The 13,951-nt window shown below is 38.0% G+C and overlaps 1 protein-coding gene across 3 annotated transcripts in view; it reads left to right on the top strand.

Annotated features, from left to right (window-relative positions):
• The window catches only part of RNF125 (ring finger protein 125), a 47,921-nt gene extending 36,178 nt beyond the window's left edge, over positions 1 to 11,743 (top strand). Inside the window, exons 5-6 of one of the 3 annotated variants that reach the window (XM_070778772.1) lie at positions 2,721 to 2,828; positions 11,280 to 11,743. In XM_070778772.1, the coding sequence (XP_070634873.1) occupies positions 2,721 to 2,828; positions 11,280 to 11,336 (165 nt within the window). In that variant the 3' untranslated portion in view covers positions 11,337 to 11,743. Of the gene's footprint in view, positions 1 to 2,720; positions 2,829 to 7,459 lie in introns of all 3 variants that reach the window. The other 2 variants (XM_019986850.2, XM_019986851.2) reach the window with 2 other exon arrangements.
• Positions 11,744 to 13,951: the final 2,208 nt, after the last annotated feature.

The following is a 13,951-nucleotide window of genomic DNA, read 5'->3' as shown; positions in this document are numbered from 1 at the left end:
GAAATATCAGTCATCTCAGATATGCATATGACCACCCTTATGGCAGAAAGCGAAGAGGAACTAAAGAGCCTCTTGATGAAAGTGAAAGAAGAGAGTGAAAACGTTGGCTTAAAACTCAACATTCAGAAAAATGAAGATCATGGCATCCAGTTCTATCACTTCATGGTAAATAGATGGGGAAACAGTGATAGACTCTATTTTCTTGGGCTCCAAAATCACTGTAGATGGTGACTGCGGCCATCAAATTAAGAGATGTTTGCTCCTTGGAAGACAAACTGACAAATCTAGATAGCATATTAAACAGCAGAGAGATTGCTTTGCCAACAAAGGTCTGTACAGTCAAAGCTATGGTTTTTCCAGCAGTCATGTATGGATGTGAGAGTTGGTCCATAAAGAAGGCTGAGCAACGAAGGATGGATGCTTTTGAACTGTGGTGTTGGAGAAGACTCTTGAGAGTCCCTTGGACTGCAAGGAGATCCAACCAGTCCATTCTAAAGAATATCAGTTCTGAATATTCATTGGAAGGACTGATGCTGAAGCTGGAGCTCCAATACTTGGATTACCTGATGCGAAGATCTGACTCATTAGAAGAGACTCTGATGCTGGGAAAGATTGAAGGCAGAAGGAGAAGGGGATGACAGAAGATGAGATGGTTGGATGGTATCACCAACTCAATGGACATGAGTTTGAGCAAGCTCCAAGTGATGGTGAAGGACAGGGAAGCCTGGAGTGCTGCAGTCCATGGGGTTGCAAAGAGTCAGACACAAGCGAGCAACTAAACAAGAACAACCTTAGGGAGAGTGTAGGTGAACACTTAGGTACTTAGGTCATGATCATCAGTCTCTCACTTTACCATTTCTTTCCCTTTCCTATTCTTACCCTCTCCTTCCTTGTGTCAAATTCCCCAATTCAAGAAACAGAAGAAATTTTTGAAGTAGTATAGACTGTCACCCATTGTTTTGTAGTGTCTTTCTGGTGAAAGTCTCTTCAGTCACACAACTAAATTGTCTATACACCTGAAGTCTGATGCCTCCACTAGTTCTCTTTTAACATTAGACTGAAGACAAAAACTACTTTGCTTGAAATTCCAGGTTTTCTGTAGATTTCCCGTCCACTGGGCTCAAAGCTCCTTAATCATGGGACCAAGGCTTAGTCATCTCTGTTCCTCTGACTCGATATGGGGCAAATAGAAATCACATGAGCTTCTCAGAAGAGTGTATGTTGATTAGTACTGGTTTCAACTTACTGTTCCAAACTCTCCTCCCGCGGCTGCCCACAACATGCCCTGTCTCCAGCTTCACTGAGCATTTTCCCGTTGCCTAAGCAGGCCCGGTCCTTTTAGGGTTTCCTGCCTTTTTCCACTTTGCTTTCCCTGCCTGTGGTGCTTCTCCTCTGCTATGGCTGACTCGTTCTTCAAGACTGTCACCAGCTGCATGCAACTTGGCTGAATCCTTTCCTGACTTCTCAGAAAAAAAAGTAATGATTCCCTTATCAGTCTTGAACAGTTGTCTGTTCAGATCTTGATTATAGCACTTGCTATGCTGTATTGCAAGTATCTGCTTAGGTGATAAGAGTAGTATCCATTTGTGGGACTTTTCTAGGGGTCCAGTGGTTAAGACTCAGCTTACTGCAAAGGGTGCACTCTGGATACTGGTAGAGAGCTAAGACCCCTGCATGCCAGGCAGTGAGGCAAAGAGAAAAAAAAAAAGGCCGATCTAGAGAACAAATCCATGGTTGCCAGGGTTCAGGAGAGAAGAAGTTAAGGGACAGTACAAGGGAGTTTTTTGTAGTGAGAGAGCAGTTCTGTTTCTTGATTGTGTTGGTAGTTATATGACTATATGTGTGATAAAATTTCATAGAATATATATACACACCCCAGAAAATGAATTCATGCAAAAACTGGTGAAATCTAAGTCGGATGTTGTCTAGTTAATTGCCAGTTTCCTGGTTTTGACAATGTGCCATAGTTATGTAAGAAGTAACGTTTTGGGGAAGCTGGGTGATGGTGACATGGTACCTCTCTGCATTATTTTCCCGTTTCTTTTGAGCTTTATAAATATTTCAAAATGAGAAGGTTTTGTAGATGGCCATTCGTGGCTATTAAATTAGGAAAATATGTGTAAATACTAATATCTGATGCTGGTGTATTAGAATCTATATTGCTGGTGGTAATATAAAACTATAAGCATGTATCATATATAGTATATATTATGAACCATGAATGTTCATAACTTTGGCCTTCTAAGCTCCATTTATAGTCATTTATCTTAATAAAATAATCCCCTCAAAAATGTAATTTGATATATAATTATAGATAATATAATTTGTGATAACAATAGCAATGTAGATAATGTAATTTGTAATAGCAACATATCCACATACCTAAGAACTTTAGTATTGCGAGAGGTAGGTAACTAAATTATGGCACACCTCCTGACTGTAATATTATTTAAATAATAAAGTGGTAAGTATAAAACAAATAGTTATACTCTTTATATACAAGAAATGTATATGAAGAAAGAAGTGCAATTTTATTTGTTTATATTGCTTTAATATTTATATAATTCTAAAACATAAAACCAGGGTATGGCCAATAGATTCATAAAATTAAAATTAACTTTGTTGAATGGTTATTTAATTTTTTATCTCTGACATTAAATAATCATTTTAAATGATTATTTAAAATTCTTTCTTGAACTCTTGATATTGTTTATTTCCAGTTCTGTCCACTTTGCCGTTTAGTACCTAATGAGAATCGAAGCAGCTTCAATGGCAGCTTAATAAGACATTTGCAAGTCAGTCACACTTTGTTTTATGATGATTTCTTAGTAAGTATATTTTCTTACTTCTACATTATATTTTTATGCTGTATTAAGCTTACCTTTCTTAATATAAGAAGTCTTACTATAAGATTATAGAGGAAAAATGCATATATAGCTGCAGTGTTAAGTATTAGTATTAAGGAGGAAACATAAAAACAGTGTTTTATAAGCATATATATTATAAATGTGTATATTTTATATAACTACTTTAAGAGTAGTTACCTGCTTTAGACAAAATCATTTTCTTTTTGATATAAATAATCAGCCATTGTATAAAGACCCAGATTTCACTTTCCAGTTAATTTCTACTTTAATGCCTCCCACTAAATAGTTATAATTTTTATGAAGTTAAAAACATTAACTGAGAGAAGATCATATCAGTAATGAAATGGCTCAGAGAATTTGCACTCATTTTATAATACATTGAATGACCAATAACAGATACAATATCAATGTAGTGAGACACACGGGCTCTATTTTTAATTTAAATTTTATAAAATACAAAACTCATGTTTATTTAATGTTTTCAACTTAAATTATTATGAACAAATTTTAGACATATCCAGAAGTAGACAGAATTATATAATGAACCTCTGTGTACTGATCAGCTACCTATCAATAATGGCCAACTCATAGCCATTCTCATTATAGTCAGAATTTTTCTTAAGATGAAAGAAAAATTTGATACAGTATGAAGAGTTCTGATACTTATGACTCAATTTCCCATTATCAGAAATGATAAAACAAGCTAAAGGTTCAGTTCAGTTCACACAGTTGTGTCCGACTCTGCGACCCCATGAATCGCAGCACCCCAGGCCTCCCTGTCCATCACCGACTCCCGGAGTTCACTGAGACTCACGTCCATCGAGTCGGTGATGCCATCCAGCCATCTCATCCTCTGTCGTCCCCTTCTCCTCCTGCCCCCAATCCCTCCCAGCATCCCAGTCTTTTCCAATGAGTCAACCCTTTGCATGAGCTGGCCAAAGTACTGGAGTTTCAGCTTTAGCATCATTCCTTCCAAAGAAATCCCAGGGCTGATCTCCTTCAGAATGGACTGGTTGGATCTCCTTGCAGTCCAAGGGACTCTCAAGAGTCTTCTCCAACACCACAGTTCAAAAGCATCAATTCTTCGGCGCTCAGCCTTCTTCACAGTCCAACTCTCACATCCATACATGACCACAGGAAAAACCATAGCCTTGACTAGACGAACCTTTGTTGACAAAGTACTGTCTCTGCTTTTGAACATGCTATCTAGGTTGGTCATAACTTTCCTTCCAAGGAGTAAGCATCTTTTAATTTCATGGCTGCAGTCACCATCTGCAATGATTTTGGAGCCCCCCCCAGATAAAGTCTGACACTGTTACCCCATCTATTTCCCATGAACTGATGGGACCAGATGCCATGATCTTTGTTTTCTGAATGTTGAGCTTTAAGCCAACTTTTTCACTCTCCTCTTTCACTTTCATTAAGAGGCTTTTGAGTTCCTCTTCACTTTCTGCCATAAGGATGGTGTCATCTGCATATCTAAGGTTATTGATACTTCTTCCGGCAATCTTGATTCCAGCTTGTGCTTCTTCCAGCCCAGCGTTTCTCATGATATACTCTGCATATAAGTTAAATAAGCAGGGTGACAATATACAGCCTTGACGTATTCCTTTTCCTATTTGGAACCAGTCTGTTGTTCCATGTCCAGTTCTAACTGTTGCTTCCTGACCTGCATATAGGTTTCTCAAGAGGCAGGTCAGGTGGTCTGGTATTCCCATCTCTTTCAGAATTTTCCACAGTTTATTGTGATCCACACAGTCAGAGGCTTTGGCATAGTCAATAAAGCAGAAATAGATGTTTTTCTGGAACTCTCTTGCTTTTTCAATGATCCAGTGGATGTTGGCAATTTGATCTCTGGTTCCTCTGCCTTTTCTAAAACCAGCTTGAACATCTGGAAGTTCGCAGTTCATATATTGCTGAAGCCTGGCTTGGAGGATTTTGAGCATTACTTTACTAGCGTGTGAGATGAGTGCAATTGTGCAGTAGTTTGAGCATTCTTTGACATTGCCTTTCTTTGGGATTGGAATGAAAACTGACCTTTTCCAGTCCTGTGGCCACTGCTGAGTTTTCCAAATTTGCTGGCATATTGAGTGCCACACTTTCACAGCATCATCTTTCAGGATTTGAAAAAGCTCCACTGGAATTCCATCACCTCCACAAGCTTTGTTTGTAGTGATGCTTTCTAAGGCCCACTTGACTTCACATTCCAGATGTTTGGCTCTAGGTCAGTGATCACACCATCATGATTATCTTGGTTGTGAAGATCTTTTTTGTACAGTTCTTCTGTGTATTCTTGCCACCTCTTCTTAATATTTTCTGCTTCTGTTAGGTCCACACCATTTCTGTCCTTTATTGAGCCCATCTTTGCATGAAATGTTCCCTTGGTATCTCAATTTTCTTGAAGAGATCTCTAGTCTTTCCCATTCTGTTGTTTTCCTCTATTTCTTTGCATTGATCACTTAGGAAAGCTTTCTTATCTCTCCTTGTTATTCTTTGGAACACTGAATTCAGATGCTTATGTCTTTCCTTTTCTCCTTTGCTTTTTGCATCTCTTCTTTTCACAGCTATTTGTAAGGCCTCCCCAGACAGCCATTTTGCTTTTTTGCATTTAGCATAGCTATTGTTCTGCTTTGGTCCATGCATTTTCCTGTGAGAGTGATCCATTGTCCCATGAGTCCCTTTCAGCAAAGGGGATTGCTTATCATGGGGACATTCATAGCCATGTTCTTAAATGGTACATTTTATTGTTACGTCTATCTAAATACCTGAAATGTTAAGAGTTAAATTTGAATTTATATATAATTTTCACATGATTTTGACTATTTTCTTTTTATGCAATTTAAATGGAATTGAATAATTGTTGAAGGGTATCATTTGGAAATTGTCTCCATGCATTCTGGTGTGCCCCGGATGATAATCCAGATTCAACACAAGGAATCTGGGTTTCAGTAACAGTCCTGTCACAACTTGTGACCTTGGGCAAGGTATTTAACTTTGGAGCCTCTGTTTGTTCATTTGTTAAAGTGAGGACTAAGCAAAGTACATACTGTTTCCAAGTGCTCTCGTGGGGATTAAATGAGATGATGTATGTCAAGAGATTTACTCAGGTTGGGCGTGGATGTTAGGCAAACTAGAGATGGGGAGAGAGTAAATGGAAATATTAGGACCACTTGAAGAATGAACAGACCACACCACAGAGGCTTCATAATCTCTCCTCCATCTCTCAAATAATTTCTTTTCTGGCCACGAAGTCACACAAGCCCTCAAGAGAGCCACGTGTCGTCATTTTTCATAACGCGTAGGGGTTCCTCTATTTATCGTAGCTCCATGAGATATTCTAAAAGCCAGGTTGATTCCGTACCTGTTCTGACTCTTCATTGTTCAGTCCATTCTCTTCAAGATCATTCACAGTATGACCTGGGGCTGGCCAGGAAGAGGTCACTTTGGTGAGAATACTCTCCACCCCCTCAAAATCACATTCTTAGATGTGGAAGTGAAGTCAAAACAGTGTTCTTTGTTTTGATTTTTTTGTTTCCTCAACTACCAAGTACTGTGCTAGGCATTTTATGCAAGTTGTCTCATTTCGTTCCTGGTAGCAACTTCTGTGAAATGCATACTGTATGATTATCCTTACTTAGCTATGAAGTATCTGATGCTCAAAGGTTAATAAATTGACTTAGAACAACCTGGCATTGAAAAAGACCCTGATGCTGGGAAAGATGGAAGGCAGGAGGAGAAAGGGCAACAGAGGATGAAATGGTTGGATGGCATCACCAACTCAATGGACATGAGTTTGAGCAGACTCCAGGAGATAGTGAAGGACAGGAAAGCCGGGCATGCTGTCGTCCATGGGGTTGCAAAGAGTCAGACATGACTTACCTGCTGAACAGCAACCTGGCATTAAGTCCAAATATTGTGCTCTGCTCTGTTTTATGACTGTCTTGTGGGTTTTATTTATTTGCTTTTATGTTTTAGAGTGAACTTCCAATAAAGATTTTATTTTCTTAGTTTATTGGTGAAGAGGAGACGGGTTGCAGAAGATAGGACTCTTAGTTTTTGTTTTATTTACAGAATGTGCTGACCTAAAGTTTTGAATTCAGTTTTGACCATAAGGAAGCAAGGAGAAAGAGTGTTTTGTTTCCAACGTTTTTTTTTTTTCAGAACTAGATATTCAGTAGTACTACTGGGAATGGTGAATCCTATGGGAGTGTCTTAACTTCACTCCATATTACATGTTTATGTAGAGCATAGCACTCTGACCCGGATTTGTAATACTGGCTAAAAACTATTATAGTTAGATCAGATAAAAAACTTTGAATTCCAGATCAAGACTTTTATTAATAATGATAGCTAGTTAATTGATAGTGAAAATGAAATAGAAAATGCACAAGCCCCAAAGCAAAAGTCCTGGGTTCTATGAGTTTTTTGTGTGTGTGTATGGAAACTTGGGGATTGAATTCAGGGCTTTACTTGGCAAAGTGAGGCATTGTCTTTTTTTTTTTTTTTTGAGGCATTGTCTTAACATTCATCCTCGAGTTGCTGAAAACTGTCATGTCTGACTGTATGTTTCTAATTTTTTTTCTTTACTGTAGGATTTCAATATAATTGAGGAAGCTCTTATCCAAAGGGTCTTAGACCGGTCACTTCTGGAATACGTGAATCACTCGAATACTGCATAACTGTATTAAAAGAAAAGAGAAGGAGACTGTACAATTGCACCATTTTTTTTTAAGATGCTGCTTGAAAAATCGTAGGAAAGCTGTCAATGTCTGATGGGCAGAAAAATGTACAACACATTATATGTTCGTCCATGTCTATTGTTGTATCGCATTTTAAAACTGCTTTCACTGATGACTTAGGTCTGTTTTACGTTCTTGAGTTTCTTAGACACTTAACAGCAAAAAATTCTCCATCTGCCATTAATACATGAAAGAGAATATAAGGCTGAGTATGTGGGTGAAGGATCTTTATTTGCAAATCGGATGACGTTGTGTGTAATGTTACATACTAATAACTACTCTTATGATTGGACAAGATAACTAATCTTTGTTCTATGGAGAGTGAAACAAAGTGTGGATACTCAAGGAAATGTGAGATCTGTTCCAGTGCTCATGTTCTAACAACTAATAGAATCACACCAATAACCTTGTATGGGAGTAGGAAAGGAAAATTTTGCAAGTCAACAACCATCATTTAACCAAATCTATAACATAATACTGTAACAATACTGTAATTTCATGTTAGGAATGTATACTTAGTGCTTTGACTTTTTATAACTATGCACATATTAGAATTTAATATTATATTTTTCAAATATTTGTAGCTTATTATTTAGAAAAATTTCTATAATATAGGCAACTTCTTAAGAACCATCAGCTGAGATTTACAGTAGAAGTATTCCCATCCATAATTTTTAGTGGAAAATCCTAAGGGCTTTGATTTTTTGTTTGTTTTGTTTTATTTTATCTTTTAGAAAAATTAAACAAATACTGAAAACCAAATAGAAGATGTATAGCTTATTTCATTATTGTAAAGAAACAGTCTTTTGGAACTGCCAGTCACTTTGGATGTCCTCTGTGTGTCCTGTCAAAGTTAACAACTCTCTTCCCCAGCCCCACAGAAGTAACCACTACATTGATTTTAACAGTACTCACTTCCTTGTATTTCTTAGTTTATCCCCAAGTCTGTATCTCAATACTAGCTTTTAATCTTACTCACTTAAAATTGCTTTGTTAGCTATATCTCTTAATGTCTCTTTTTAATCTATGGGTTCCCCCTTCTTTCTTTCCCTTAAAATTTATCTGTTGAAGAACCTGGTCTTATACATACCCAACTATCTGTATTTTGTTAATAGCATACTCATGGCTCAATTCAGCATGTTCTTCTGTCATCTGGATATGATACATGGATCCAGAGGTTTGACCAGACTCAGGTTCAACCTTTGACCAGACTATATAGATCATGGTGTATTATTTCAACAGAGGGCAGAGAATGTCTGGTTCGCTCTTTTTCTGATGTCAGCTGAAATGGATATGCCTAGATCCACTGATTTGTTGTGGGTTAGAGTTTCTGTCGTTTCTTTTTCATTTATTAGTTGGAACATTTTTATATATAAAGAGATGTTCCCCCTGTCTACTGTTTGGTTAACCAGTGGTCAAGTTCATAGAGGAAAAGAAAAATACTTGAATCTTTTCCTTGATTTATCAATTTTCAGGCTTATAAACTTGTTTTCTATCATCTTCTGTACATCACTTTTTTCAGTGTAGTGAACTCATGGATTCAAACATACTTGATGGACTTTAATCCATTTTGACTATTGCCCTATTAAAGCTCAAATTGTCCTGTTTTTGGTCATCGGGAGCCTTATCAAGTTGACTCTGAGTCCTTTCGACACTACTCTAGCAGTCTTTAATGACTTCCTTGTAGTCTCCTGTGACAAAATATTCCAGGCTCAACTTGTATGTTTTCTGCACCAGATCTGGAATCGGCCATTTCTCTTAAGAAGCCTGGTTCCTTTCAGTGAGAAATAGTGCTTCAAAACCATATTTGGGACTGTCAGATTTGTTGTGGCTAGATTGGTTATTGTTTCTAGGAGAGAGCTAAGAATACCTTTTTTCTCTAAGATAGAACACTTCATGAGTTATTTTGATATTTCCAAATCAAATTAAGTACTGCAAGGTTTTTGCCTAATTCTTTCTATTACATTTGTGTCTTTTATTTTTCTGTACTGGGAGTCCAGATTTTCAAAGACATAGGAATATCCCACAATTATTTGTTTTCTTCAACTGCCTTACAAATGCAGCAGTCTCAGAATAACAGCACTAATAAACCACCACCGTTATGATAGCTGGAACAATTAAAAATGTTTTTCATTTGTTCTCCTCAATCTCCTAGTTTTTAAAGTTGTACTAAAAAATAAATAAATAAAGTTGTACGATATCAGCGTTTTCAGGCAATTCCCTGGTGGTCCAGTGCTTAGGATTCTGTGCTTCCACTGCCAGGAACCCTTGTTCAATTCCTGTTTGGGAAACTCAAATCCCATAAGCCACATGGCACAGCCAAAAAAAAACAAAATTCAGAATATATTGGTGTAATTTACAATACTGTCTCCCTTCTACCCTCCACCTAGTCTTTAGTTCTTCAAGTAACTGTATGCTTAGTGCTTGCCACCACTCCTTTGCTGGTTCCATTTTTCATATTTGGCTCTTTAACAAGTCTGGATATGGAATATTTCCATCCAAGCAAAGAAGTTATAAAGACTAGTGATTTCAACTCCTAAGGATAAAACATTATTTTATTATAGTTAGTTTCTTTATTGTAATTATTTATAAACTTCTTTGTTCCTTATGTATAAATGTAGTCATAGTCATGTTCCCCTAAATTTTCTGTGGTAAATTTTCCATTACTTCCTCAAAACCTTGTTTACTGTTCTGCCATCCACAACAAGATGATGAGAAAAGCATAAACCTGGATGAAATCTACAGGCCTTGTTTCCTCCCTGTTGCTCTTTTTCTTTTAACTTATTTGGCTGTACTGGGTCTTAGCGGCAGCACACAGACTCTCTAGTTGCAAAATTTGAACTCTTAGTAGCAGAATATGGGATCTAGTTCCCTGACCAAGGATCAAACCTGGGCCCTCTGCATTGAGAGCACAGAGTCTTAGCCACCGCCAGGGAAGTCACTTCCTCCTGTTTTAGATACTGGCTTCAAGCTTGCTTTTCACAGCTGCTAACAACTGACAACAGATTTGAGGTTTCACGACCTCTCTTCCTGCAGTTTGGACGGGTCACCCAATAAAGCAAAACCTATTGGGCAACAAAGACAAAAGGAGAGGAACTTCCCGGAGATGATCATTAGACTGAAAAATCTCGTCCCTGAAAAATAAAAGAATATATTTCTGAGTATTAGTACTTACTAACCAGAAAATAAATTTTGGTTAATTCTGAGCAATACAAAGGTATCCTTAAATCTGTAAAACATGAAAAAACTTCTAAACTTAAAAACTGTATTGTGAGTAAAGCTTTAAGTCACCTGCCACTGTTAAACCTCAGTACAGCAATTCTGCATCCTGTCTCTTGGTTCCTCTTACGATGAATTTACCCCCTTGTTCAGCCGCTGGGTTAGGTCTGACTCTGACACCCGGTGGAGTGCAGCTCTCCAGGCTTCCCTGTCCTTCACTATCTTCCGAAGTTTGCCCCCTACAGGACAAATGAGGTGCTGGCCGCCGAAATTATTTTGTCTTTTGCATTATTTCGAGTTCTAAAATAGTGAAGTGCAACTCTTAGTCATTGTTTCACTGTGCCTTTAACCTTTTATTAAAAAAAATTTATAATACATTGTTTTAAAAAATGAAAACCAGTATTTGAAGCTTTTGATTAATAACAAAAATCTTGTTCTTTTTTTTTTTTAATAGCACCTCAAGATGCCAATGTTTCAAGGCCTTTTGAGGGAAAAACTGATTCACATATGATTCTTAAAAAAGCTATGGAGATTTTCCTTTAACGTTTTTTTTCTCCCAAGTTTCTAAAACGTATGTTGAGAAATTGGACTGTGCATCTATGATGAAGATACTTCTAAGTCAGATCTCTTAAAAGGTCTTAGCTCAAATGATAATGCTTTATTACTTTTACTGGGTGCTAAATGTCTTGTGTTTTCAAGTGAGCTTAACAACGGTTATTAAACGTGTTTAACATATAATTAGTACCTTCGATTAGCATTGAAGTTACTTTTAAAGGTCACTAAGAGAGTCATCCTTTTATTCAACTGCAAAAAATCTGTATAATGATCAGAATTTAAAACGTACAATTCTTTTTCTTCTGTAAATATGTATTATTGTGAGAAATAAAGAATGGCAGGACCATTGCTTTCATTAAAATATCTACAGTGTATGTTTTCTTTTTTTGGTTATGCTGGGTCTTCATTTGCTTCAAGGACTTTTCTCTAGTTATGGGGAGCCAAGCTACTCTATGAGCTTCTCTGATAGCTCAGTTGGTAAAGAGTCTCCTGCAGGGCAAGAGACCTGGATTGGGAAGATTCTCTGGAGAAGGAAATGGCAACCTACTCCAGTGTTCTTGCCTGGAAAATCTCATGGACAGAAGAGGCTGGTGGGCTACAGTCCATGGGTCTGGTTGCAGTGCACAGGCTGCTTCTCATTGTGGTGGCTTCCTTTAGCGCACGGGCTCTAGAGCACAAGCTTAATAGTTGCGCACGAGTTTTATTGTTCCACTATTTGTGGGATCTTCCTTGATCAGGGATTGAACCTATGTCTCCTGCATGGGCAAGCAGATTCTTTACCACTGAGCCACCAGGAAAGCCCTCTACTGTGTCTGTTCTTGAAAGGAATCTTGATAATGTTTTACATTTAATACCCTTTTCATGCTTTTAAACCTGATATTTTTAAATTGTCATCATTCAACAATATCTATCACAGAAATACACCTTCGTTTAGGCCAGTAGTTCCTGGTCAGAGGCAATTGTGCCTCTCAGAACATTTGACAACGTCTAAAGGCATTTGGCGTTGTCATAACGGGGATGTGCTATTGCCCAGGATGTGGGTCAAGACCACGGATGCTACTCAGAGTTCCACGATACACAGGACAATCCCTCACAACAAGAATTTCCCTGCCCAAAATGTCAGTAGTAGTGAGGTTGAGAAACCCTGGTTTAAGTCAAAGTAATGCTAAGCACCATGGGATTTATTATTGGTTCTGCTTCCAAGGGGCTCCACTGAAATTTAAAAAGCCAGATGAAGATGAATGTTGTGTATCCTCTTCCCTGCTAAATACACATTAAGCTTTGGGTGGCCATAGCTCCAGTTCAGAATATGCTAAAACACAGGAAAGTTTTTTGGATTCTTCACAAGAGGCACAGGCCAGAACACAGGTCTTAAGGGCATGACCTCTGTCTTCTGAGTGACATCCTGAAAGATATTGGGAACCCAGAATGGTTTGGGAAGACTTAACCTTTATCACTTAGGTTATAGTTATTGAAGTAAATAAGGTAAAATAGAGGTGTTAATGTGAAAATATCGGCTTTGTCTGTACACTGAAGCTGAATAAAAAATATGGCAACAGAGTTTAGAGGAAATAGAATGGCTTCAATCCTCAGCCAGCCTGAGGGGAAAACAGCAGGCTAGTGCCTCAGGAACTTGCCCTCCCCCACTCCCCCATCTCCAATCCCCTGCTAGGGGAACCGAGAGACTTTATATAACTTGGGTCTCATAGTCTTAGGGCTCAGAGTAATAAAGATCTTGCATTCTTCTTGCTTTGTTTCAGAACAGTCATAGTTAGCGTCAGGTAGCCTGGTAATTGGGCCTGGCAGTCCGGTAGCCCAGTCATTGAGTCCATTTGTCCTGGTTTATTGTACCATGGCCTTTTTTTCTGAAATGGAAAAAGAAAACTACAAAGGGTGGTCTGTGGTAAAGGTAAGCACCAGGTACAGGATGTAATTAGCATAGAGTTAATAATAGGCACAGAATGTAGCTCATGCGGAGTTAGGGAGTGATAGGTGCAGGATGTAATTTACATAGTAGGTTAATTTTGAGCAAAGCAAATTTAGTTACAGACTATACAGATTAGGAACAGTTAAAGTAAAAACTAGGAGTGACCAAGTCTGCTCACTGTTCTCCTTATCTTTTTTGTTCTCAGGAAAGAAAAGAAAGTAAAACTCATTCCTCTTTTTTCCTTTTCACTGTGACAGAGGGACACACCTATGTCTGAGATCCCAAACCTAAGAAATATTAAGTTTTTACCTTATGTTTAGAACATCTGATATCTTAATTCTGCAGGCTTCAGAGAAGGCCATGCATGGGTCTTGATGAGGGAAAATTATTGTCCCAAAGCAGCCATTTAAAATGCGGACTTCCCTGGCAGTTCAGTGGTTAAGACTTCTGTTTCCACTGCAGAGGACTTGGATTTGATCCCTGGTTAGGGAACTAAGATCCTGCATGGTGCAGTCAAAAAGAAAGGCACAATGAAGTTGAAATAGAAATTGGTCAAGATAGATTAGGTCATGCTTCCATGCTTTGATTACAAAGAACCCCCAGTCTCAGTCTTCACCCAAAGTCTACTGACCTTGGCAGTTGAA

The sequence above is a fragment of the Bos indicus genome, chromosome 24 (assembly GCF_029378745.1).
Source record: "Bos indicus isolate NIAB-ARS_2022 breed Sahiwal x Tharparkar chromosome 24, NIAB-ARS_B.indTharparkar_mat_pri_1.0, whole genome shotgun sequence".
Classification (NCBI taxonomy): Eukaryota; Metazoa; Chordata; class Mammalia; order Artiodactyla; family Bovidae; genus Bos; species Bos indicus.
Note: the sequence above shows the minus strand (reverse complement) of the source record. Positions and strands in the feature narration are given on the sequence as shown.